Source organism: Chrysochloris asiatica, unplaced genomic scaffold (assembly GCF_000296735.1).
Source record: "Chrysochloris asiatica unplaced genomic scaffold, ChrAsi1.0 scaffold00154, whole genome shotgun sequence".
Classification (NCBI taxonomy): domain Eukaryota; kingdom Metazoa; phylum Chordata; class Mammalia; order Afrosoricida; family Chrysochloridae; genus Chrysochloris; species Chrysochloris asiatica.
Genome location: NW_006408672.1, coordinates 6,182,203 through 6,209,512, shown reverse-complemented (window position 1 = coordinate 6,209,512; position 27,310 = coordinate 6,182,203). Strand labels below are relative to the sequence as shown.

The 27,310-nt window shown below is 39.7% G+C and overlaps 1 protein-coding gene across 1 annotated transcript in view; it reads right to left on the bottom strand.

The window, feature by feature from the left end:
- The window catches only part of DSCAM (Down syndrome cell adhesion molecule), an 888,132-nt gene that overhangs the window by 165,199 nt on the left and 695,623 nt on the right, over positions 1 to 27,310 (bottom strand). The window contains exons 21-24 of the mRNA XM_006870860.1: positions 20,438 to 20,678; positions 18,364 to 18,510; positions 10,005 to 10,160; positions 5,629 to 5,762 (exon numbers count right to left, since the gene is read on the bottom strand). Coding sequence (XP_006870922.1) covers positions 5,629 to 5,762; positions 10,005 to 10,160; positions 18,364 to 18,510; positions 20,438 to 20,678 — 678 coding nt within the window. The remainder of the gene's footprint in view (positions 1 to 5,628; positions 5,763 to 10,004; positions 10,161 to 18,363; positions 18,511 to 20,437; positions 20,679 to 27,310) is intronic.

Here is a 27,310-nt window from a genome sequence, read left to right as displayed (position 1 = left end):
TCTGATTGTGTTCAGATAATCAGGATATGGGCTTCCCTTTTCACTTTTCTTATTCAACTCATAGTAACTATTGCAGGTGTTTGTTGTCTATCTGGTATACAGCAGCTGGTATTGGCTCTTGCCTGGATGGTGGGATTTTATAGTTTGTGATTGTAGCTTGGCTATATGACCACAAATGCTGTCTCTTCTTGGGTAACATAGGGAGAGAAAGAGCACCCTGAAGGTAAAAGGGGGACCAAAAAACAAAACAACAACAGCAAAAAAAATCAGACTGGATACTACAGTCTATAATCACACATACACACAAAAAAGCCTGTAGAAAAATATGAGTATGGCTTTAACGTCCCTCTCTTGGCTTCTTGCCTTCAAGACCACCTGAGAAATTTCAAGATGTTACTGTTGCTCCTTATGATGTAACTCAGGATTTCATTTTCAGTCTATTTCCTTTTTAGTCTGTCTCTCTCCCCCTCCATAACCCCCTTCAGGTGTTCAACCTAGTAAGAAACAGCTCAGGACCAGCTGGAGCTATTCTGGGAAACTGTTCCATTTAAAGCCATTCGTGTTGTCTTCTCCTCCTGCACACTGTGGTCTTTGCTGAGCAGATTTGTGTGTATGCGTACTTGAACCCTCCAGGGGTGGGGGTTGTCCACTCACTCAGGCAACTCCTCTAGTCAGAAGAGTGGAGGTGCACAGACAGCAAGAGACCAATGAACAGAAAAAAGGAAAAAAAAAAGTTTACGCCTTTATCTCCAAGGATTGATCAGACTTCTGCAGTGGGAGCTCTCCTCTGATCCTGCACTTGCTCTGTCATGCCCAAGATGGATGCTCCAGGAGCCGCTGGCAGCCGCAGATCAGAAAACACCACCATTTTTGCTTCTGCTACATATCCCACTACAGTAAGCCTTTGATCTTTCTAAATATTCCTTTTTATGTAGTTCAGAGGTCTGGGACCATCCCCTGTACCTGGTTCATCAGGTCTTCTGTGTTATTGTTGGCAATGGTCTGTGCCACACTTTTCCCTAATCCACCATCATGTTCCTCCCTCGGTATTGACCTTTTTGAATCTGACAATCACATAGATTACCATGCCAAGAATGACAAATTGAGGAGGAATGGCATCACATTCATTATTAAAAAGAACATTTCAAGATCTATCTTGAAATACAATGCTCTCTGTTATAAGATAATATTTACATGCCTAAAGGAAGACAGTGAATACAATAATTACTTAAATTTATCCACCAACCACTAAAGCCAGTGATGATGAAATTGAAGAATTCTACCAACTTCTTTAGTCTGAAATTGCAATCAAGATATACTGACAATTACTAGTGAAATAAAAATGTTGGAAACAGGAAGGATCAATAGTTGGAAAACATGGCCTTGGTGATAGAAATGATGCTGGAGATCGCATAATAGAATTTTGCAAGACCAATGACTTATTCGTTGTAAACACCTTTTCAACAACACAAAAGGCAACTACACACATGGGCTTCACCAGCTAGAATACACAGAAACCAAATTGACTACATTTGTGGAAAGAGATGGTGGAAAAGCTCCATATCATCAGCCAAAACAAGGCCAGGTGTAGAATGTGGAACAGATCATCAGTTGCTCCTATCTAAGTTCAACCTGAAGCTGAAGAAAATTCAAACAAATCCATGAGAGCCAAATATGACCTTCTGCATATCTCACCTGAATTTACACATCATCTCATGAACAGATTAGATGAATTAGACACTAAAGATTGAAGACCAGAATAGGTGTGGGATGACATCAAGAACATCATACAGGAAGAAAACAAAAGCTGATTAAGAAGGCAAAAAAAAAGAAAACAGAAAAATGGATGGATGTCAGAAGAGACTCTGAAACTTGCTCTCCAGCATAGAGATGCTAAAGCAAATTGAAGAAGTGAGACGGTAAAAGATCTGAACAGAAAATTTCAAAGGGCAGTTTGAGAAGACAAAGTGAAATATTATAATGAAATATGCAAAGATCTGGAGTACAAAACCAAAAAGGAAGAACATGCTCAATATTTCTCAAGCTGAGGGAACTGAAGAGAAAAATCAAGCCTTGATATGTGATACGGAAGTATTCTTTGGAGAAAATACTGAATGATGCATAAAGCATCAAAATAAGATGGAAATGGTCTATACCAAAAAGAAATAGTCAATATTCAACTGTTTCAAGAGGCAGTATATGATCAAGAGTCAATGTTAGTCAAGGAAGAAGTCCGAGCTGCACTGAAGGCATTGGCAAAGAACAAGGCTCCAGGAATTGATGGACTACAAAATGAAATCTTTCAAAAAACTGAGGCAGCACTAGATGTACTCATGTACCCATGCTAAGAAATTTGGAGGGCAGCTAACTTTGTCAATTGATTGGGAGAGATCCATATCTGTGCCCATTCTAAAGACAGGTGACCCAATGGAATGCTGAAACCATTAGACAATATCATTAATATCATATGCAAGTAAAATTTTATTCAAGGTAATTCAAAAACAGCTATAACATTACATTGAAAGGGAACTGCCAGTGGTTCAAGCAGGATTCAGGTGAGGATGTGCAATGAGGGATATCATTGCTGATGTCAGATGGATATTGACTGAAAGAATACGAGGGAATTCTTTTGTAGGCAGAGAATACGATAGAGATTTCACTGACTATGCAAAGACTTTTGACTGTGTGGACCATGAAAAGTTAAATACCACATTACAGAGAATGAGTATTCTGCAATTCTTTGGTGTACTTATGAGGAACGTATACAAAGACCAAGAGGCAGTTGGGTTCAAACAGAACAAAGGTACATGGAATGGGTTAAAGTCAGGAAAGGCGTGAGCCAGGATTACATTGTTTCATCATACTTATTCAGTCAAAATGCTGAGCATATCACCTGAGAAACATGATTACATGAAGCATAATGTGACATCAGGATTGGGGGTAGACTCATTAACAACCTGTGATATGCAGATGATACAAACTGCTTGCTGAAAGTGAAGATGATGTCAAATACTTACTGATGAAGATCAAAAACCACAGCCTTCGGTATGGGTTGCACCTCAATGTAAAGAAAACAAAAATCCTCAACACTGGACCAATAAGTAACATCATGACAAATGGAGAAAAGATTGAAGTTATCAAAGACTTCATTTTGCTCAGATCAATCATCAACACTCATGGAAGCAACAGGCAAGAAATCAAACGACGTGTTGAATTAGGCAAAGCTGCTATACAAGAGCTCTGTAAAGTATTCAAGAGCAATGATGTCAGTTTGACGACTAAGGTGTGCTTGACCCAAACCATGGTATTTTCAATAGCTTCATACGCATGTGAATTTTGGACAATGAATGAGAAAGACCATAAAAGAGTTGATGCATTTAAGTTATGCTGTTGGAGAAGAATATTAAAGTATCATAGATTTCCAGAAGAATAAAACAAATCTGTGTCGGAAGAAGTACAGCCAGAATGATTCTCAGAAGCCAGGACAGGATGGTGAGACTTTATCTCACATATTTTGGATCTATTGTCAGGGTGACTTGATTATTTTCTCTCCCAACCCCTAACAGTCACCTGTGCTCACTGACTGAGGAGCTACTGGTCTTCAGTCCCTTACAGACTCTGGAGTTGGGAAAATGTACCACTTTAATGGTAAGATTAATTGACAAATTAGTCTGTGCATTCATTTCATAAACACTTATTGAATGCCCAGCCTTGTCAAGTTCTATGCCAGAAGCTGGATGAGAAAAAGATGGATTCAACATGACATTACCTCAGAAAATATCACAAAATTCTCATGAAGATATAAGAAATTTTGTGTGCATACAAACCTTTGTTTTGTTTGAGGTTGTGTTGTTGATGCTAGCTGTTGTTAAGTCGGTTCCATCTCAGGGCAGAGTAAAACTGTGTTCCATAGGATTTTCAAGGCTATCGCTTTTCAGAAGCAGATCTGCAGGCCTGTAGTCTGAAGTGTCTCTGGGGTGCATTCAAATTGCTAACCCTTCAATTAACAGTTGAGTATTTAACTGTTTGTGCCACCCACGGACTTCTTTGATGTTATTGTTAAGTGCCAGCAAATCAGTTCTGATTCACAGCAACCCTGTATAGGGTTTATGAGGAGCGGCTGGTAGGCTTGAACCACCAACCTTGTGGCTAGCAGTGCAGTTAGATAAAATAAATTGTGGTGTCATTTTTGTGGGTTTCTTTTGTAGTTCTATATAAAATTTCCATTTTGACAAATTTATTTTTATTTTTTAATCTGGACTAAGAAACAATGCACTTGACATTTACTATTCAGTAGCAATAAATACCACTTTGAAATGATTTTAAGTTCCTTAACATTTAATTCCTTCCTAATAAACTAAGCTATTGTCATTTTAAGGGTTATGGTCAACGAGTTGATGCTGAGTAGACTGACTTGCTGGACCCCAGGTATGTCAAAGTAGAACTGTCTCCACACGGTTTTCAACAGTTGACTTTTCAAAAGTAGATCACCAGGACTTTCTTCTGAAGCACCTGTGGGTGAATACAAGCCTCCAACCTTTTAGTTAGCAGCTGAGTGTGGTAAGCATTTGCACCACTCACGTCACCAGTTGCCATCAAGTCGATTCTAATTCATGGCGACTCAACATGTAAAGAATAGACGAGTACTCTATATGGTTTTAAAGGTTGTGGCCTTTTGGAAGCAGATCACTAAATGCCTCTCAGAGGGTTGGACTGGCAACCTTTGGATAGCAGTCAAGCATTTAACTGTACCTCCCGTGGACTCTGTGAATGTCATTGTTGTTGTTATTGAAGTTAAATGTCCTTCAGTGGGTCCAACTCATAGGGGGCCTGTATAGAGTTTCCAGGCTATAAATCTTTGCGGCAAAGCAGGAAGTCTCATTGTTTTACTGCAAAGCTGGTGGATTCAAACCACCAACCTTGTGGTTCACAGTCCAGTGCTTATCCTACAAAGCCACCATGCTCTCCATAAAGGTCACTGTTGCTGTTGTTGTTAATTGCTGTCAAGTTGGTTCTGATCCATAGTGATCCTATATAAGGTTTCTGAGGAGCAGATGGTAGGTTTGAACCGCTGACCTTGCAGTTAGCAGTCCAGTGCTTATGCTACAGTACAATACCAGGATCCCATAAATAGCTTAGATCCTCATAAATTTCCCTCCTTTCTAGCAAAATACTGGCCTGCCTGCTGCTGTTTCTCAGTGTGGGATGGAGCAGAAAAGGAGAGAAGGGTAGGAGGGAGGGAGGGAGGAAGCAAGGAGGAAAGAAGTGAAGTGCATTTAATAATGAGTCCAACAGCAAAATCAATAGGTGTTGTCCACTGACTATCAATTAAAGCACAATTAAGTCCTCTGAATTTTGATTTTGATAAGCCTGCAGGCAGTTTTGTGGGAACTCACAAAATAAACAATAATTCTAGAAGACTGTATCCCTTATCATGATTCAAATGCATCTTTCCAAATGAGGTGTAAATGAGGCGTTTGCTTTGTATGTGAAGACAACAGGGGTAAAATAAAACCACCGGAAAGACCCAAGTAGGTGGAAAACAAAGGGATGAATCTGTCCCAAATGAACACTCTCAGCTAGTTTTTGGAGGATGCTTGAAAGGCCCTTGGTTATTTACCAACTTACTGTGGGATAGGGGTGGGAGCAGAATACAGTGTACTTCCGGATGATGCCATTTAGCTTGAGAGGGGGAAGCCAGGACACAAAGACTGTGGATGCCGAAGCTGCAGCTGCCTTGACTCCCGCGGGTGGACCTGGAACTGGAAGAGCAGGACATTCAGTCACAAAAATGACACTTGTACCATCTCTGAGGTCCCACCTTCCAACACAGCATCTTGCTCCAGCTGGGCCACACTCCCTCTGCTCAGCATTTCAAGACTATATTTTCCTGGGGGCCATCCCTACACATTTCAGTCCTCAGTGATTTCTTGCCTTTGACTTCTAGACAAGTTAGCTTCGACTCATTCTATTTCCTTCTATGACTGTTGTCTTTGAACAGGCTGGGATTGTACATCTTGCATCTGGAGTTAGAAATTAAGAACTACCTCCAACAAAAGGGAACTTGTTCTTCTTTGTACCCAATACAAATCTATTTGCCAAGTTGATGCCAACTTCAGTGATGGAAAAGAGTCATTGGAAAGTGAATATACTGCATTTGCATTCGAGTGTTCTCTTTTGAGCTTCGCTCATACTGTAGTCTTGCTAGATAAAATGGTAGTACAATTTTCACAAATATTTTAGAATTCTGAGTTTTCTGCCTTATGCTAAAAAATGAAAGCCAGGTGAGCAAATAATCTTTCATGTTTTCATAGCAATAATCAGCATTGTAAGTTTTATTATATGAGTAGTCCTGGGGAGGAACTCAAATGTATGCATTTCTCACAGATTGCTTCATTTCTCTGTACGACTATGTCCACACAACTGATACTATGTCTGTTAACCTAGACAGTGCTGGCTGATGGGCTTGAGGCTGTGTCCATGGTCCTGAGACTGGGTCAATGGCCCTCATATGGTGCCTATGGTCCTAAGATTGTGTTCACTGTTCCGAGACTGTGTCCGTGGGCATGAGACTACATCCATGGATCTGAAACTGGGTCTGTGGACCTAACACTATACCAATTAACAGCAGAGGAAGCCTGTGGATCCAATACAACTCTCTGTGGACCTGAAACTACCTCCACGACCTAGTCTATACATGTGGACCAGAAAGTATGTCTATGGGCCTCCAAGCATCCTTAGACAAAGCTGGGGAAACTACTTAAGGCAAAAAATCCTTTTTCTCTAAACAAATCTTTCAAGTGTATATAATCCCCTGAGAAAGTCAACTTTCTCAGTCAAGTAATAACGTTTTTATTTAAAGTTTTCAATAACATTTTAATTTATAGTTAAATTTGTTTGTTTTTACTAGTGATAACGTTTTCATTTAAAGTTACATAACACAGTTTACAGTTCTAAGGTCCTTGTATTGAGCAGATAAGGACACTAGGTTATGAAAAGTGCTGGACACAACAGAGTGGATTAAATGTCTGATAATGTGTAAAGGTTTCTTCACTGGGAGAACCATCATAAGCAGTGAAACTTCAATATGTGCCTGTAATAGTGCTTTGTGGAGGAAGAACTTAGTAAAGATTGCCAATTTTACTAGAATTTTAAATGAATTATACAAAACTTAATTCAAGTTGCCAGTCCAATTCAGACTTCAATATTATAATACTTTATAACAGAAGTATAGATAGAATGTATATTTTTAATTTAATTATGCATGTCTTCTGTTTCTATTAGCCTTTGTCTCTCCTTTCAGCCTAACACAAAATTGTACCCAGTTCTAAAAACTGCTCATATGCCTCTTATATCAGATATTAAGGATGTAAAGAGGATTGGAACATTTTCTCATCAATTCCAAATTAGACAATTATTCATGTGGATCTGGAAGATAAGCTCATTATTACATTAGGTTTTTATTCCTTTCCCCTACTCTCTGTTCAGCTTCTTTTTTGGAAATTCTGATGTATCCCAAATAAATATTGACACCCCATTTTGCTCTACTCATTAACCCACTATCATTATCACATGTAGGATTCACATAATCCTCCTTGGGATCACTGGTGGTGCCCAATGGAGGATCTTCCACAATCAATCATCTCTTCACATCCTATTGGCACTGGATACAGAGCACAGAACAACTGATTGAGAAATTAGGCCTTGGGGTCAACTTTTGAAGCAGAACTCCATGATTCCTAAAACTGGAGAATTCATTAAAAATGGACCCAGAATTTCCAGTCAATGTAGAACTGTGGAAAGTCTTTCCTTCCTATTGGACTTATGTAATTCTTCTTCAAAATGAAGACATCAACATTTAGGTTATGAATCAATTTGCTCTTTAAAGAATAATCCCAGTGACATTTGTATTATTGCTTAGCAATGTTATATAGTATGTACCAATCTCCCCCCTACTACCCTCCTCATCCTGAATGAGTGAAGAGCAAATCATCAAATATTTAGTGTTAGGAAATATTCCACTCTTTGTTAAGTGATATACATCTTATACACCACTTTGCTCTTTATATGTGAATTCTGGGGAGTAGGATTGATAAGGTCATTTTGTAGATGAGGACAACCCAGTTCAGAGAAGACTAGGTAAATACCCAAAGGCTACAGGTGAATAAGCCAGGCCTTTGTATATGACATTTTTAGATTCAATTATGACCATCTTCAATTTGTAGCTATCTCTTCAGATGTGTGACTTCCCAATGGTTCTGTGTTTTGACTTTAGCTGTACCTAAATAATCCAATTTGGTTTTGCCGAACAGGCTGACACTGGCATATTCCTAGGAAGAACTTGTGTTTTCTTGTAAATTGTAGACAAAAAAAGTACGTCTAACAATGTAAAGCTAACACTAACTTTGTGTCTGTGGAGCAGATCTAGCTTGGAATGATGTCACCTTTTAGAGTCTACAAAACAGAGGAGGTTGTACTAGACATCAAACCTGCCAACATATTGGAGGTCCTGAACAATGGATAGCAGTTCTCCCACACCCACCCTGACCAGCTTACTAAGGGAACAAAACTCTTTGGAGAAAACAAAATAAATTGCAGAGTGAAGTCAGGTACAACATTTGGATAGTCTGATATCTCAGCATCTACTTCATCTCACATATACTTTTGTGCTCTGATCTAGAAGTTTCCACACAAGTATTAATGTGACATCAATTGTTCCTTCCTTCATTAAGGTTGCTATTGTTGTTAAACCCCATCAAGTTGCTTCTGACTCATAGTGGCCCTGTATAGGGTTTCTGAGGAGTAGCTGGTGAGCTTGAACCGCCAACATTACAGTTCAAACCAACTCACAGCATCACACCAGAACCTTTTCTCACTATTGTTATCATAGTTGTTTGATTTTAAACTTGGATAAAGTCCCTCAGAATTTCTCCTCAAAGGATGCAAGAAAAAATTGCAACATAATTTTTGTAGGTTTAGGTAATAATTGCATAACCAAATCCAAATTGTGTAGAACAGCAATAATTAATAGCTTGAAACAAATAGAACCAAGATATAAATAACATTTCACTAAATCATCATGAATTCTTTCAAGAGAGTGAAAAAAATATAAAATGAAGGTCTCAAATTAAGGACATATTCTAAAGTGATTAAAGTGATTCAAATTATATAGAACAATAAGACTTGGACCCAGAACATAATTTTCAAGTGGTGGTGTGCCATGGAGTTGGTTCCATCTCATAGCAACCCTGTATAGGGTTTCTGGGGCTGTAAATCTTTACAGGAACAGAAAACCTCATCTTTCTGCCACGGAACAGCTGGTAGTTTCAAACTGCTGACCTGACTTGTAATCACTACACTACCAGAGCTCCTTATAATTTTCAAGCTGTTCTTGTTACGTGCCGTCGAGTCAATTCTGATGCATAGCGACCTTGTATAGGGTTTCCAAGGAGTGACTGGTGAGCTTGAACCGCCAACCTTGCAATTCAAATGACTTTGCAGTCCAGCATATTAACCCACACAGCACCACAGCAGGTCACCAATAACTGGAGCTTATACTCAAAGCTAAAGGGTCACTATGAGGATAATATAAATCAGGCTTGGTGAGTATTACAGCTCTAGGACAAAAGGCACTTTTGTTTAAAATGATACTTGGCCAAAAGAAAAGAAAAAGTAAGAAGAGAAGAAGAATAAGAAGAAAAGAAAGAAGGGAAGAGATAAAAGGAATAGAAAAAGAAAAAATATAGGGACAGAGAGAAACAATAAGTAAATGAAACAACGGTAACCAAGGAAGCAGATTCTATCTCCATTTAGCCGGGTTCTTTTGGGAGAGCATCATAGATGTTTGTGGGGGAAAAGCCAAGAGTAAAAAGGTAAACTCTCTGACCTGACCTTTTCAGAAGAAGTTTCAGCCCAAGAATGCTACCACTTGGGGGACCCTTGTGCAACCTCTGGTGGTTAAAGAAGCAACTGAGCTTCTACCCATGATTCCTCCCACTTCTCACCATCCTCTTTGGTCCTGGTGAAGATCTGTTCACTTCGAACTCCGTCTCCAGCACGGGTGAAGGCCAATACCTGGATGCTGTAGTTGGTGTATTTTTCGAGCCCATCCAGCTCCAGGGAAGGTTGTGTGGTGGTGACGTTCTTAATGTCGCCCAGCTCTAGATAACGGGAAACAGAAAGCACAATCCCATTAATGTAGGGTCAGTGCTAACCTCCCCTGTAGCACAAGCAGCCACCTGCCATGCACAGAAATGACTCAGAGGTTCTGGGCACAGTCAGTGACTAACAGATGCCGTGGTTCAATTCGTACCAAACTACCAAAAGACATCAGTAGAAAACTGATCTAAAAGACAGAGCAACTCACTCCAACGTAAATATTATAAACCCAAAGCTAACACCATTGAGGTAGCTCACGGAAAGGCCTGAAATAAGCACACCCCAATAACCATATATAATCCAGCTCATACCTATGACCATATATTGCTTGCTTTATAAACATGCTTCTATAAGTATTCACCAGAGTTCCTGAAAGATTGCTGCTAACTGAAAGGTTGAAAGTTCAAATCCATCCAGAGTCACCTCAGAAGAAAGGCTTGGTGATGTAATTTAGAAAAGGCATCTAATGAAAACCTTATGGAGCACAGTTTTACTCTGCACACACAAGATCTCCGTGAGTTGGAATCAGTTCAATGCAACTATTCATTAAGAAGCTATTTGGCTTGCTACTCATTAGGAAGCTTTGTGAGATTTTTTAAACCCTAACTCTACTTTAGCATGCATGTATTTTTAAGTACTTAACTTCTCAAATATCGAAGCCAAGATGAGGTGGCTTGACAAACTTCTCCCTTTACCTGGCATGAACCTCTCTTAGCATCGCTGCTGAGATGACATGCCGACATGTCAGAAGCTTGGCGTTATCTAAAAATGCTTCATTTTCTGGAGTGGGATCAGCTAAGAATATTCAAAGGTGGAACATTATGATTTTCCATCTTTGGCATATTACATGTGGCAATTTTGTAAAATTTATAAACGGTGTGTTAAATATGTACATGAGAATATGGGTCCCTGAGTTTTTTAATAAGTCACCTGTGGGGCAGGGTCAGAATATGAGACTCCCAAGGACCTGTTCATTGCTGGGGGACATGTTTGTTTGTAGGAATGTTTGGTACCATGTGCCTAGTTTCAATAGCACTGAGATGTGAGGTAGAGTTCAGGAGGGCTTCCTTGCTGAGGACCTGCCTCTGGTAAAGGCTACTTTGGGAAATTATAGAAAGCAGTATGCCTGTCAGTCTCTGTGTGTCTCTCATAGTCAAAAACAGCTAGCCTCTTGTGCAAGTCTGTACCACCCTAAGCATAATTGTTAACTTACTAACCAGCATGATGATCCTATTGTTTCCATAACCCATCCAACTTATGGATGAGTAAACTGAGGCAGAGAGAGGCTAGGTCACCTTGCCCGAGGTCATAGACCCTAGAAGAGTGGCTGACAGCAGGGGCTATCAACTCAGATCTTACTGCTTTGAGTCACAGTCCAGGCTCTCAGCCTCTCTGCCACTCTTTCCCTCCATGAAACAACTGAAAACAGGCTGAAATGGAGAATTTGAGAAGTCAATATTTTGGGCAAACTAAATGGGCTTTCTGCCTGGTAGATTTTCATTTCCTTCTTTTTTATCTTTCTTGACCTTAATCCTTCTTGGATATTGTATGTAAATTCAGAGATGAAGAGCCACCAATTTGATGATTTGGTTGACTCCAAAATATTCTCTGTGTTGGGTGAGGTTTCATCAACAAAAGGATCAGAGCAGTGCTGTAAATAGCAGAAAAGCTGAAATTAAAATAATCATGGAGCAGCCAAAGCCAGAGGGCTCCCGTGTATGACAGAGTTGTGGGGGAAGTGGGTGGTAGTGTTCCACGAGGGACCTGTCGGTGGACCACACAGTCCTGGACCTCACACATGAGACGCAGGCCTGCCACCACAGTCACTGTGGGTTCAATTGTCTACCTCCAAAACATGTATTGTCCATCTTAACCTCTATGCATGTGGTTTTAATTCCATTTGGGAATGGGTCTTTTTTGTTATATTCATGAAGCAGGATTACTGTAGGGTATGTCTCAAGTCAATCTCTTTTGAGATCTAAAAGAGATTAAAAAAGCAAGCAAATGAGGGGAGATAGATGCCAAGCCGCAGGGATATTGCCAAGGAACCAGAAAGCATAGCTGGAGACAAGGAACTTCCTCCTGAGCAGACAGAGAAGGAAAGCCTTCCCCTGGACTCAGGATCCTGAACTCAGGACCCTGAACTCAGACTTCTTGTCACCAGGACTGTGAGAAAATCAATGCCAGCTTGCTAAAGCAACCTTTCATCTGTGTGACAGCAGCTCTAGAGAATTAAGACGACGCTCCACAAGGAACCAACTTGAACAATATGTGGGTGAGTTGTGTGGACAGACCATTATGCTGGGGAAAGAAAGCCAAAGTGAAGAGGGTAACCCCCAAAAGACACTCTTGGTCTACTGATTGCTCGAAAGCCAGTGGAATGAGGATTTGAAGAGGAGCTAATCCAGAAGTCTGAGCAGATGACTCATAAAAATCAGAGAAAGGTTTGTTCATGGGTATGGTTGGCATCCATTTAAAAAGTAAACCACCATTTGTCCCAGACGGGACAGAAGTTCTCCCCTCTGACCACTTAGGTATCTTTCCAACATATTATTCAATAATAATTGTCATTTTCCTTAGTACATCTAATACAGGTCAGTTGAGTTAGGATTCAAAAATCCTTATGTTCATGGAAGTATTTGAAATACTGACCTCATAAAAATCTCAGACTTGGAAACATCTGTGATGTGCTAAATATCACATGTGTACATGGACACACACATGTGCTGGCACATACAAACACACGTGTGGACACATGTAAACACGGCATGTACGTGTGTATGCATGCATGTTCCTTCATGCAGCCAGTGTAAATGCGTGCATACCACAGACACATGTTTGCACATGAGTGCACACATGCACATAGAGGGAAAATACAACAAAGCAAGGAGTACACAGAGGTTCTTTGCCAGGATCTAGTTATAAGAACTTGACTAAGTGTTTCAATCTCTTGGGGCCTCTGTTTTTCCATGTTTAAGAGAGGCCAAGGGAATTCTACCTCATAAAGAAAGAACAAGCTGATAATATGATGTGGCAGAAAATTATGCCAGTTCTGCATGTGGCCCACTCATAACACATGTGATTTAAAAGAGGGTAGTTAGGAGGGAGAAATGCACTATGGTGCTCCTTGATGTTTCTCAGGAATGAAGAGAATTAACTCCACTAAAGAATTACTGGTGTGGTGCTGCTGGTTAATGCGCTGGATTACAAAGTCGGTTTGAACCACATGGTCAGTGGTTCAAGCTCACCAGCTGTTCCTCAGAAATCCCATATAGGGTCGCTATGGACTGGGACTGACTCAATGGCACTTCACAACAGCAACAATGAAATTACTATATAATTAATAATACTTGAGAGTTTACTCATTTTGGGCTTCACCTGAACAACTCTGGTAAACTAGCATATTATTAAACTATAAATATGATTGCAAAGATTTCTGAAACTATCTGAGTGCCAGAATCCCGCTTTCCACACAAAAACCTCATTCTTCCTGATGGAAGGGTATTTATGGATTACCCAATACTTGCCTGAAAAACAAAGTATATGGATAGCTGGATGAAACACAAAGCACAGCTAAGGAAAAAATTCAAATACAAAATAGCATGTTTCCTGTATCCCTCCTTTTAACGCTTCCTCTTTTTGTATTAATGGTTTCAACACCGCTTTCCATTATCTACCTTTCACAGCCTTCACCAAACCAGTTGCTGCTGCATCTACTTCAACTCACGGCAACCTTGTGTGTGACACAAAAGAATTGTGCTCTATTGGATGGATGCAAGCAGATCCCCAGTTCTTCTGGCATGAAGCACTGTGTAGTTTCCAACCACCTACCTTCAGGTCAGCACATCATTTGTACCACCCAGGGAGTGGCAGCCTTAAGAGGAGCATTTAAAAACCACCTGGGAACTGAAGAGTAGTGCTCATTTGAGGCCATGCGTAAAATGAAATGAAACAGAAACATAAAATTTATTCTGAAATCATATACTTTTGATTATAATTAAGAACGTTTTTAAACAAAGTATTGTTATGTTCTTATTCATATGCCACTTCATTCTCAGAAGGTTTTAAGGCAAAAAACCAAAATGTGGGTGGAACTGTTCTGAAGCCAACCCTGGCTGTGTTCACCCTGAACACGCTCACATAGTGGCTGACACCTGAATATTGTTTCTCTTCAGAATCAACAATTTTTGTCTCAGAGAAAGAAAAAACCAAAAGTTATGAGGAAGACGTCCCTTAGATACAGATGGAAATGGTGACCTTTCACAATGCACATTTTCCCATTTCATTGCAGATGAAATGTTTCTGACATGTCTCAAAAATAACTAAACTTTCTGATGGGGACAGAACAATCAGGAATTTCTCAGATTGCTTTTCAAAACTGATTCTGCCCTATTAAACATAGGGTTGCTGTTGTTAAGTGCCATTGATGTGGTTCTGACTCATAGCGACCCTGTATAGGGTTTCTAAGGAGCGGCTGGTAAGTGTGAACTGCCAACCTTGTGGTTCAAACCTATCTTTTGGACTGTGTCTTATCACACAGCGCCAAGTTTACTATAGCTGATCTCATTTACAAAATGCATTCTTATACCTATTTCTGGGAGTGCTGATGTGCTGTTGTAGGATAAGCATTGGGCTGCTAATTGCAAGGTAGGTGGTTCAAACCCACCAGTCACTCTTAGGAAATGCTATGCATGCTTGCTATGAGTCGGAACCACCTCACAGGCACTTAACAACAACAACAAACCTATTTTTGAACGCATTTGGACCTCAGCTAATCTAGGGAGCATCTTGGACATCTCCTGCCTGTATACATGTATGTCTGTGTTTATATGTGCGAGTGTGCCTGTGTATGTGATACTTTCTCAAGACTTAGCATTATAATTCTTTACAGTCATATCAACAATTGTGGGGATAATATAGGACCAGACAGTGTTTCGTCCTGCTTGTGTTCTGTTACATATAGGGTCGATACTGAGTCTGAACGGACTCAACAGGACTTAACAACAACAACGTGCTTCAATGTTGTGGGATCATGTGAAACCTGTACCCACCAAACCTTGGAGACACAGCTTGTGGGTTTGCCTGTGCTGACTCTTGAGGGCCTTTTGCATCCAGCAATCCCATGGCATTATTTGTTAAATTGTGAAGGTTGTCTTGCACAGGTGACAGGTAGGAAGTGGATGTTTATAAGAAAGATTACTTTCTTAAATTTTGGAAACTAAGTGTAGAACTTAACCTTTTATTTAATGGATGATTCAGACATCAAATCACACTGAGCCTGAGTAAGTAAAAATATCTTTAAGAATTGTAGCACTTCCAAGCATTCTTTATTAAAAGATGTTATGCTTTTGGATATTCAAGTTTTTAAAGTTCTGATAGCATCAAGTTGGTCTTGAACATATCCCACCCAAATTTAGAGACCAGCTCAAAAAACAGATTTGATACATTGTATGCTAATGACCAAAGACCCAAAGAGTTGTTGGATGACATCAAGAACATCATATAGGTAGAAAGCACAAGTTATTAAAAAGGCAGGGAAGAAAGAAAGGAAAAAAAAAAAAAAAAAACTAAAGCAGATGTCAGATGGGATTCTGAAATTTGCTTTTCAGCACAGAGAAGCTAAAGTGACTGGAAGAAACAAGGAAGTAAAAGAGCTGAACAGAAAATTTCAAAGGGTAGCTCAAGAGGTAATGCTTTATAATACATTGCGTAAAAATCTCGAGTCAGAAAACCAAAATTGAAGAATATGCTCAGCATTTCTCAAAATGAAAGAACTGAAAAAAGTTCAAGCCTTGGGTTGCAATATTAAAGGATTCAAAGGGCAAGGCCCCAAATCAGATGGAGTGACACAGTAGTAGCAACAATGGACTCAAAATAACAATGATCTGGGGATAACATACAACCAGGGAAGTGTTCCCTTCTGTTGTGCACAGAGTAGCTATGAGTTGGAACTAACTCGATGACACCTAACAACATGCACACAATATTGGGTAACACAAGAAGCATTAAAAACAAATGGAAGGAACACACAAAATCAACGTAGCAAAAAGAATTGGTCCATGTTCAACCATGCACTGAAGGCATTGGCGAAAATCAAAGCTCCAGGAAATGGCAAAATGCAAATTGAAACGTTGCACCAAAGTGGAGGCACTCACTTGCCTCTGTTTAGAAATTTGTACAACAGCTACCTACCTGGCCAACCTATTAGAAGAAGATCCAGATGTGTGCCCATCCCAGAGAAAGGTGATGCAACAGAATGCAGACATCATCGAACAATATCACTAGAGTCACATGCAAGTAAAATTTTGCTGAAGAAAATTAAAAAACTATTGCAGCAGTTTATCTACAAGGAATTGCCAGAAATTCAAGCCAGAATCCTCAGAAGATGTACAATGAGAGACACCATAACTGACATCAGAAGAATCTTTGTTGGAAAGAAGATAATACTAGAAATATGCTTGTGCTTTATTGGATATGCAAAGACATCTGACTGTGGGAATCATAATAAACCACAGATAATGTTGTGGAAAAAATGGGTATTTCACAGCACTTAACTGCTCATGAGGAACTTGTACATAGACCAAGAGGCCGTAAGAAGATGAGAATAGTGCAAGGGGACATGGAATGGTTGAAAATCAGGAAAGGTGTATGCCAGGGTTGCATCCTTTTACCATATTTAGTCAGTCAATGTAGGACGCTGTATTATATAAAGAAGAACATGGCATAAAGATAGGAGGAAGACTCATGAATAATCTGCAATATACAGGTGGCACAGCCTTCCTTGCTAGAAGTGAAGAGACTTAAAATATTTACTGAAGAAGGTCAAAGACTATAGCTTTCAATATAGTTTGCATCTCAAAGCAAAGAAGCAAATCCTCACAACTAGACCAGTATATAACATCATGATAAATGGGGAAAAGATTTAAGTTATCAAAGACTTCATTTTACATGGATCCACAGTCAACACATTTGTAAGCAGCAGTCAAGAATTCAAACGACACATTGCGTTAGGCAACTCTGTCACACACACACACATACTCTCACACACACACAAAAAAACACTTTAAAGTGTTAAAAGAGTAAAAATGTCAGTTTGAGGACTAAGGTGTGCCTGATATTTTCAATTGTCTCATCTGCATATGAAAGTTGAGCATTATTATTGGAAGACTGGAAGAAGAACCTATGAATTTGAGTTACAATCTTGGAGAAGAATACTGAATGCACCATGGACAAACAAATCTGTCTTAGCAGAATTACAGCTAGAATGTTCTTGGAAGTAAGGAGGGCAAGACTTTGTATTTCTTACTTTATAGAGATATTATTAGGAGGCACCAGACCCTAGAGAAGGACATCATGCTTGGTAAAGTGGAGGGTCAAAAAAAAAGAGGAAGACCCCAAGAAAGATGGACTGACACCGTGGCAGCAACAGTGGGCTCAAACATAAGAACATTTGTAAGGATGGTACTGGACCAGGCAGTGTATTGTTCTATAGTATAGAGAGTCACTGTGAACTGAAACTGACCCATCATTTTTCCAAGCATGATGTCCTTTTCCTAAGTGTGGTCCCTCCTAATAATATGTCTAAAGTACATGGATGTTGTTATTGTTAAATGCTGCCGAGTCAATTCCAACTCATAATGACCCTGTATAGGGTTTCTGAGGAGTGACTGGTAAGCTTGAACTGCCAACTTTGAAGTTCAAATAGACTTTGCAGTCTAGCACATTAGCCCTCAACACCACATCAGGATTCCAAGTACATGGATATAACCTTACAATTAGGAAAACATATCTAGATGTGCTTTCCCAAGTATCACCCTTCTCCTCTGGCCCAAATGGTTTTTCTAATCTGTATGATGTTTTAAACAGTTTGTATATACCTGTTATCCATTGATGGTACAAAGAGTTAATCTGCCTGAATGTAAGTGCAAGTATATAGGTTTGTGTCTACCCAGTGGTACACAGGAAGAAGGAAAAAAAAAAAAAATCTGGTGATGTACTTCTGAAAATCAGCCATTGAAACCCCTATTGAACACAATTCTACTCTGACACAGATGGGTCAACAACATGAACAACAAATTCATATGTTAAAATGAGAAGATGATATTGCTTGTAGGAAAGACATGCATGCCATGCTCTAAGACCAATGATATGAAGGTAGTCTGTGTCCATGGGGTCAAACTCAAAGCCCTAGTTTAGTCCTCTTACCTCCATCCATGAGGTTGGCCCAGTAAATGACTCTGAACCCCTGGAGAATTCCATTCAAGGCTTCTTTGGAAAGGGTAGACCAGGATATTGATATGCTTTCTGGTGATGTTGCTATGGCTTGGACATTTTCGGGGGGGTAACTGGGCACTGAAATTAAATAATCAGAATCTTGTTACAGCTGTGGGTGGTTTTACTTTATCAGCAAAGCAATACTGAATAAACGACATAGCATAAAATTGCAATTCTCAAGCAAGACCAAAATTAACACTCTGCTCCCTCCCCCTCAAAAAACCGTGCTACTTCCTTCTCATTACAAATATTTATTAACTCAGGAAATGTCACAAATTTCTGCTCAGATACTAAAGGAACTTCCATAGTCTCTCTCTGCAATTTTATTGCTCTATTTTTATGATGATTTTCCCAAACTTAAAAGCTGAATATATATATATATAATCTGTTTTGATGAGTAAAAGACCATTATTTCTCTGGTTTATTTTCTGATTGCTCTTTAAGATATATTTACTGTACAGGGTACATCTCCATATTTAGCCATACTTGGCATACAAACAGAAAATCTAGCTACTGAAAAGTGCTTAAAAAGCTGACATGTAATTACAGTTTATTCCCTACCCCATTCCCATCATCCTGCCTTTCAAGACTAAAATATTTTATCAAAGGAAAGAGAAACAATGGACTAGGAGACAAGCTATTAAAATATTTGACATATTTTAATATTGAGTTTATTGAAATCTTAAACATTGTGACTAAGAGAAGATGCAAACTACTGACAGAAACCTGCATCTTGAAAAATGAGTGTTGAAGTAAAACCAAAAGACATATTTAACTGTTATTGTAAAGATCATATGAATTTTAAATTTCCAATCTTTTGGTTTCTGATTATCTACGACCTTTCTTCATATAACAATTATGGGAAACTGTAAATATAAATCAAAATTTGCCTTTTGAGACCTATGACCAAGTGGCTAACTGCACAAGATCACAGTGTAAGGTTGTGACTTTAAATCTACTACTAATTGCTACCATTAATGCCATGCCTTATCTTGGCAACTAAAGGATTGTGCCTCCAGACACCAGGGATTTCTCTCTTTTCAAATATTATTGGAAGTTTAAACTCTTTAGATTGTCTTTGTTAAAGAGTCCTGGTGATGCTGTAGGAGTAGATTGCTAAGCAAAAGGTCAGTAGTTCAAACTCACCATCCATTCCATGGGAGAAAGATATGGCTTTCTTCTCTGCTAAAGATTTACAGCTTAGGAAACCCTATACTGGGTCTCTAAGGAGCTCTGTAGCGTAGTGGTTAATAGTTGGGCTGCTAACCTCAGGGTCAACAGTTTGAAACTACCAGCCTCTCTGCAGGAAAAAGATGAGACTTTCTGCTCCTGTAAAGATTTACAGCCTTGGAAGCCCTATACAGAGTCGCTATGTGTCAGAACCGACTCCGTGGCATATAACCACCATACACTGGGTCTCATGACTTGTGATCAACTCCATGGTAGTGGGTGAGTGGCTGGTATCTTTAGCATGTCATAACATAAAGATGACTTGATCCCCTATGGTCACTAGGGGGCACTCAATCACTATAAGATTTTCTCAATGAAGTCTGATAATTCATGTTTTCTCTGGTCTTAGAATGCTTGAAAATGTAAAGCAAATATATAAAAAAAAAATTTTTTTTAAGACGAAGACAGAAAGAAAACCCTTCTTAATAATAATTTGGGAGAAATTTTAAGAAAATCGGATTTGTACATTCTATTGAGACTTCTGCAATAATTAAGCAAGTCTTGATTTCATTGGAAAAGCCCAGTTGAGAAGCTTGACATAATGGAAGATTGTGGAACAAGAATAGATTTGGGCTTTGCAATCAAGATCTGCAAAAGTAGGATCCAATCCATGTGGTCCACAGGTTAATTAAGGGAAATTTCCTAGTCCTTATAGGCCCTGTTGCCTTGGGCACAGCAAAGCCAAAGCTAGCAAAGAATGCAGCTGAGGGGATCCAGCACACTGAAGAGAAACAGTCATGGAGGAACACTCTGAACTGTGGCCCTTTGAACCTACCATCCTCGAGGGTAGTGGTGATGATTTCCTGAGAAGAAGGTCCCGTTCCAGCCCGATTGCAGGCCTGCACCACCAGGCCATACTGGGTGAATTTATTTAGGTTGTCCAGGGTGTAAATCTCACTGTCCCCAGTGGTGTCAATACTGATAATGTTGAATTGGAAGTTGCCCCCAGTGCTGTACTCCCGGTAACCTATTTGGTAACCACGGATAATCCCATTTTGCAAGTGTTTCTTGGGAGCCTAAACAGGAAAGAAAAGAAGATACTGAAGAATACATGAGGTAGACAGGAAAAGACATCACCCCCTCCCAGCATGTTTACACTAGTTAGGGAAACAGCTAAATTCAAATAAGAGGAACCATAAGTGCAATTATAGTAGTAATATTGTTAGCAAACGCATATACAGTGCTTGTTGAATGCAGACATTCATTCTTGCCTGATCCATGCATCTTAGCCTCATCACAACCCTATGAGATGGTAGTACTATTACCCATATTTTACATCCAAGCACACTGAGGTGCACTTACTAGCCAAGATCAGAGAAGTACAGTGGCAGGAAGTGTGGGACTCAGGTAGCCTGGTTCAAGGACTGCACTCTCAACTGCCCCTCCACCTTGCACCAACTATCTTTTCTAATTGGTTGGGGTTACCAAAAGACAGACATACTTTGTGGTGTCTACATACAAACAATGATCACACAATGAGACTGATTTTCATTCGTACACCAACAATATGCATGAAGCTTGTTGACTCTGTGTTAGGCATTGTTCTAAATGTGTGGGAGAAGTGAATTTCCCAAACAAAGGTCCCTGCACTCTCTGGAGTTAACATCCTAGCAGGACATCCAAGAACAAAGGTATTTCTAGGGTGAAAGCTGCAATATGAACAGTTGTCCACTGTTGACAGAAAGTCAGTCTACCTGTAATATGGTCTAATTCATGTTAAAATCATTTAGGGCTGATTTTAACAATGATAGAAGGGTCTGCCAAACCAAAGACAAAAGATTTCAGCAGCCATGTTTGGCTTGGTTAACAAATTAGATCCTTTTCAAGCACATTTTAAGAACAATACCCAGGGAATGCCCCTAGTAACCATTGCTTTGTAGGCAGGGAGCTCCAGTCATCAATGATCTGTAGGTCCTTTTGGGTGGGGAAAATGGTGGCCCCATAAGATAAACAAGCCACAAGGTCCGCTGTTTAGATTCTGTGAGAGAAAAGATGAGGTTTTCTTTTCCCACAAAGATCTAAAGCCTTGGGAAACTTAGACAGGGTCACTATGAGTCGGAATTGACTTAATGGCACGCAACAATAACATATATATATATATATATGACTTTGAAGGAGCTCTGGTAAGTAGTAGTTAGGAATCGGGCTGCGAACCGCAAGGTCAGCAGTTTGAAACTACCAGCCATTCCGCAGGAAAAAGATGAGGCTTTCTGCTCCCGTAAAGATTTACAGCCTCAGAAACCCTGCACAGGGTCACTATGAGTCGGAACCGACTCCACGGCACATAACAACAAATATGACTTTGAATGACAAGGTTGGCAGTTTGAGCCCACTAGCTGCTCTGAGGGAGAAAAAAACTTTCTACTCCCATAAAGATATACAGCTTTGTAAACCTTATACATCGTTGCTATGAATTATAACACACTCCATGGCACTTAGAAAAAACATACACACACATATATATATATATACCCCTGGTGTGGTGGTGTAGGATTAGCACTGGACTGTGAACCACAAGGTTGGCAGTTCAAACCATATATATATATATATGTTGTTAATTACTGTCATGTCAGTTCCAATACATAACACTATATAGGGTTTCCAAGGAGCAGCTGGTGGATTTGAATTGCTGACCTTGTAGTTCACAGTCCAGTGTTGATCTTACAGTGCCACACCAGGAGTATGTATGTGTGTGACCGCAAGGTCAGCAGTTTGAAATTACCAGTTGTTCCATGGGAGAAAGATGAGGCGTTCTGCTCCTGTAAAGATTTACAGCCTTGGAAACCCTATACAGGGTTGCTTTGAGTCAGAACTGACTCCACAGCACATAACCACCACCACCATATATACACATGTGGGAGTCCTGGTGTGGTACTGAGGATAAGCACTCAAATGCAAGGTCGGTGGTTCAAACTCACCAGTCGCTCCTTGGAAACCCTATACAGGGTCTCTATGGGTTGGAATGGACTTGAGGGCACTTAACAACAACAAAATATACACAGGAGTCCTGGTTGGTGCTATGGGATAAAGCACAGGACCACAAGATCCATTTGAACCATAAGGTCAGCAGTTAAAACTCACCAGCTGTTCCTTGGAAAACCTATACAGGATCTCTCTGGGTCGGAATGGACTCAGTGCTACTTAACAATAACAAAATACACACAAGAGTCCTTGTTGGTGTTGTGAGATAAAGCAAGGTCAGTTTGAAACACAGGTCAGCGGTTCAAACTCACCAGCCACTCCTTGGAAAGCTTATACAAGGTCACAATGAGTAGGGATTGACTCGATGACACTTATTAATAACAACAGCGTACACACACGTTCTTTTCTTTTTTCCTTTAAAGTACAAACTGTGGATTTCGATCTCTCAGAGACATAAAGAGCCTTTTCTGTCCTGCAAGTGCCTCTAATGGAGTTGGAGAGAGAAAATAAACACTTAGACACTTTAGAAACTGTAAAGAACTGTGAAGTGTTGGAGTGTAGGCACTGGAAGGGTACAGCCAGCAGGCACGGAGAAAGTGCTGCATGAGAGCCCTCTGAAGTAGTCAGAGGAGGCAGACCCAGGTGGGTTAGAAAAGATGGGTGGAGCCCATGGAGAAGGAGGTGAGTTGATGAGATGCATAGAGCAGCAAAGAGATGGGCAGAGGCAGAGCCCTCTAGTGGAGGCTGTATCACACACAGCAATGAGAAATGACAAGAAAGAATAGGGTATGGCCAAAGGGTGGAGCTAGTTCTTGAAAACTAGCAAACTCAGAATGAGGGAAGTAGAGTTGTTGAGAAGACACAGGAGCAGATAGGCAACATTAATAAAGGCAGGAAGTAATCACGGAAGTGCAGTGGCTCCACACGACAAGCACTGGGCTGCGAACCACAAGGTCTGTTGGTCAAGTCCGGCAGCTGCTCTGCGGAAGAAAGATGAGGCTTTCTGCTCCCTCGAAGAATTAAAGCCTCAGAAAGCCTAACAATAATGCCAGCTATCAGTGAATCCGTCATGCAAATGATTTATTTTTGCAGTCAAATTGGGAGGTAGTCCCTCAAGTAAAAGCTCATACCTTTCTTATCACAAGCAAATATTTTTTCACTCTTGTATCCACAGGTAGAGTGTCTTTAGTGGTGATGTATCACCATTTTCCATTTTGTTCTAAAAGAGGATCTAAACAGTTTAGATTCTGACCATTCAGTTACATGGAAATTGCTTGACCACATATACTGACTAATCATTAGATCCAATTTCTCAACAAAAGCCATCTATAAGCCAAATTTATAGTAAAGATATTTCCCCTATTTCACATTGTTTTTATTGCCAAATGCAATGGCCAAAACGTTGTCGTGTGTTGTCAATTTGATTCAGACTCACAGACTCCCATGTGACAGTGTAGAACTGCCTCTTAGGGTTTCCTGTTGTTGTTGTTGTTGTCAAGTGCTGTCAAGTTGATTCCGACCCATAGCGACCCTGTACAGGGTTTCCAAGGAGCAGCTGGTGAGCTCAACCTTGCAGTTCAAACGGCTTTGCAGTCTGGCGCATTAGCCCACAGTGCCACACTAGGACTCCTAGGCTGTACTAAAGTAGGAGATCATGAGGTCTTTCTCTTGCCAAGCCTCTGGGTGGGTTCAAACCACCAACTTTTCAGTGGGCAGTTGAGGGCTTAACCATTGTGTCTCCTGACACCTTGTGCCCAAAATAGAAATTAAAGATCGAAAATTTAATTATTCTCATTAATTGTTCACGTGACTTGCTGGAAGACATGAAACTTCTAACTTATCAACCCAGAATCACTGTATGGGGCAATACAGTCAGGTAACAGGGAGGTATAGACAGGGGAAGAAAATGTCTACAAGAAAATGTTTATACAGAGCAACCAATTTAGCTAAATCTTCCCCAAAGAGCCAAAGGAGGTGCTTCCTGATGTTTAGTTCCTTGGGTTATCTGGGATGCACAGGTAAGATGGAAATGTTCTGTTTTTTCTCTCCATAGGTGAAAACACATTCTAACTAGTTTAAATATGATAGAAAATAGGGGTAGGTTTATTCTGTTCAGTGTCAGTATTTTTAAAAAAGTAAATAGAACATTCTTTGTATTTTTATTAGAAGAGCTATATTTCTAATTTTGCTCTTTCTAGAAGGACAAAAAGGTTATCTGATTCTTATGTAAAAATGTTTTTTAGAAGACTGTGAACCACAAGGTCAACAGTTCAAACCCACCAGTCACTCCTAGGAATCCCTAGGCAGGGTTTTTAGGAGTCAGAACCAACTTGATGGCACTCAACAACAGCGTGAGTCACTGTTGCTGTTAAGTGCCGTTGAGTTGGTTCCAACCCATAGAGGCCCTGTCTAGGGCTTTCAAGGAATGGCTGGTGTGTTTGAACCCCCAACCTTGTGGTTCAAACTGACCTTGAGGTCCAGCGCATTATCCTGCAGTGCCACACCAGGACTCCAACATAATGAGTACACAGCCGATATTCCTGGACAGCCACTCTTCACATTTTGAATATTTAACTAACTGAGACCTTTTAAACTAAGCAAAGTCCCCACCCCATCACATGATGGTCTTCATACTTTATATATTTTTGTGTCTGTTTTTTTTTTTTTTTTTTTCATTTAATAGTCTATCATAACCATATTCCCAAGCTAATTTGAGTTTTTAAGAGACATATTCTATTACATTGATGTTTATTTTATGTAACCATCATTAGGGACACTGCTGTTTCTTAATTTATTTACTGCTATAAATGTTGGGTTAAATACCTTCAGACATATAGTTTCTAGGTTTTAAAGTTAATTTATAAGACCAAACTCCTAGGCATAGATGATTATCCTTTTTATTATTTTTTTAAGTAATGTTTCATCTGACTGTTAATATGGTAAGATTTTTTCATTATTTTGTTATTAATCTTTTAGATCTATAATTTGCAACTGAAGGGACAGTATTTATCACAAGGAACACATAAGAGAAATCTCCTCTATTTTTATTAATATCCCAATTGTAAAGTGAAGTATGAGAGGGCTTTGCAAAGTTTGTAGTGAAAATTTGTTATCTTTTAATTCCATTTTTCCATGAAAGAATTTTTATAGCTCCCTTATATGTTGAATGAAGTTATGAGTTACGTTAAGGAAGTAGTGTTCTAAATGGAGTTTTGGTGTGGCACTGTAGGATAAGCAATGCTAACTGCAAGGCCAGCGGTTCAAACCGACCAACCACTCCTTGGAAACCCCATACAGGTCCACCAAGAATCAGAACCGACTCAAAAGCACTAAAAAAGAATATCACTATTCTAAACAACCTATAAGTATCAACCAGAATAAATCATGGCACCCAAAAATGTAGAAGGTAATTATTATGAATTATTATAAATAAAATATATATTTAATGCCATAGCTTTGGACTATGAAAAAGGAAGTATGGCAGGAATAGGAAATGACTGTTAATGGCATGAGGTTTCTTTATAGGCTGAGGAAAGTATTCAGAGAAGAACACAGCAGTGGTTGTACCACTCTGTGAACAAGATTAAAAAAAACCCATGGTGTTGTGCATTTTAAACAGGAATATTATCCTAAGTTAATCAAAGATTAATAAAACTGCTTAAAAAAAAGATGTGGCGCTGTAGGATAAGCACTGGACTACTAACTACAAAGTCAGCAGTTCAAACCCACCAGTTGCTCTCAGAAATCTTATAGTTGCTATGAGTCTGAACTGTCTCGACAGCACAAAACAACAAAAACTATTTTTCTACTTCAATAACAATAGCTTAACATATCACCATAACTAGGAAGACCTCCATCACCAGTTAATACTCACCACTATAATAACGCCATCCCAATGGACAGCTATTATTATCAGGACAGCCACTTCTTGCTATCACCCCTCACTCCACTACTAAATACCATCTCCATCACCATCTTCATTGTTATCAACACTACCTCTTCTGTCACTACCGCTATAGCTATCACTACCATAGTATCTACGGACATCCCCACCATCTCTTCCATTACTACCACCACCTCCTCTACCACCGTTGTTGTTGTTGTTATTGTTAGATGCTGTCGAGTAGGTTCCGACCCATAACAAATCTATGCAGAACTAAACACTATCTGTGCCAATCTCACATTGTTGTTAATCTTGAGCCCACTGCTACTGCCACTATGCAAATCCATGTTGTTTGGGATTCTCCCTCTGTTTCATTGATCCTTTACTTTACTAATTATGATGTCCTTCTCCAGGAACTGGTGCCTCCTGATAATATATCCAAAGCATGAGAGATGAAGTTCAGTCATCTTGGCTTCTAAGGAACATTCTGGTCATACTTCTCCCAACACAGATTTGTTTGTTCTTCTGGAAGTCCATGATACTTTTATTATTATTTTTCAACACCATAACTCAAAGGCATCACTTCTGCCATCTCCCATATACACTGTCCAACATTCACATGCATATGAGACTAAGGACAATACCATGGTTTAGGTCAGGTGCACCTTAGTCCTCAAATTGACATCTTTGCTCTTGCATACATTTTTAATGAGGTCTTGCACAGCATATCTCCGGAATGCAATATGCCATGTGTTTCCATGAGTGTTGATAGTAGATCAAAGCAAAATGAAGTCTTTGACAACTTCAATTTTTTTCTCCATTTATCATGATGCTATGTATTCG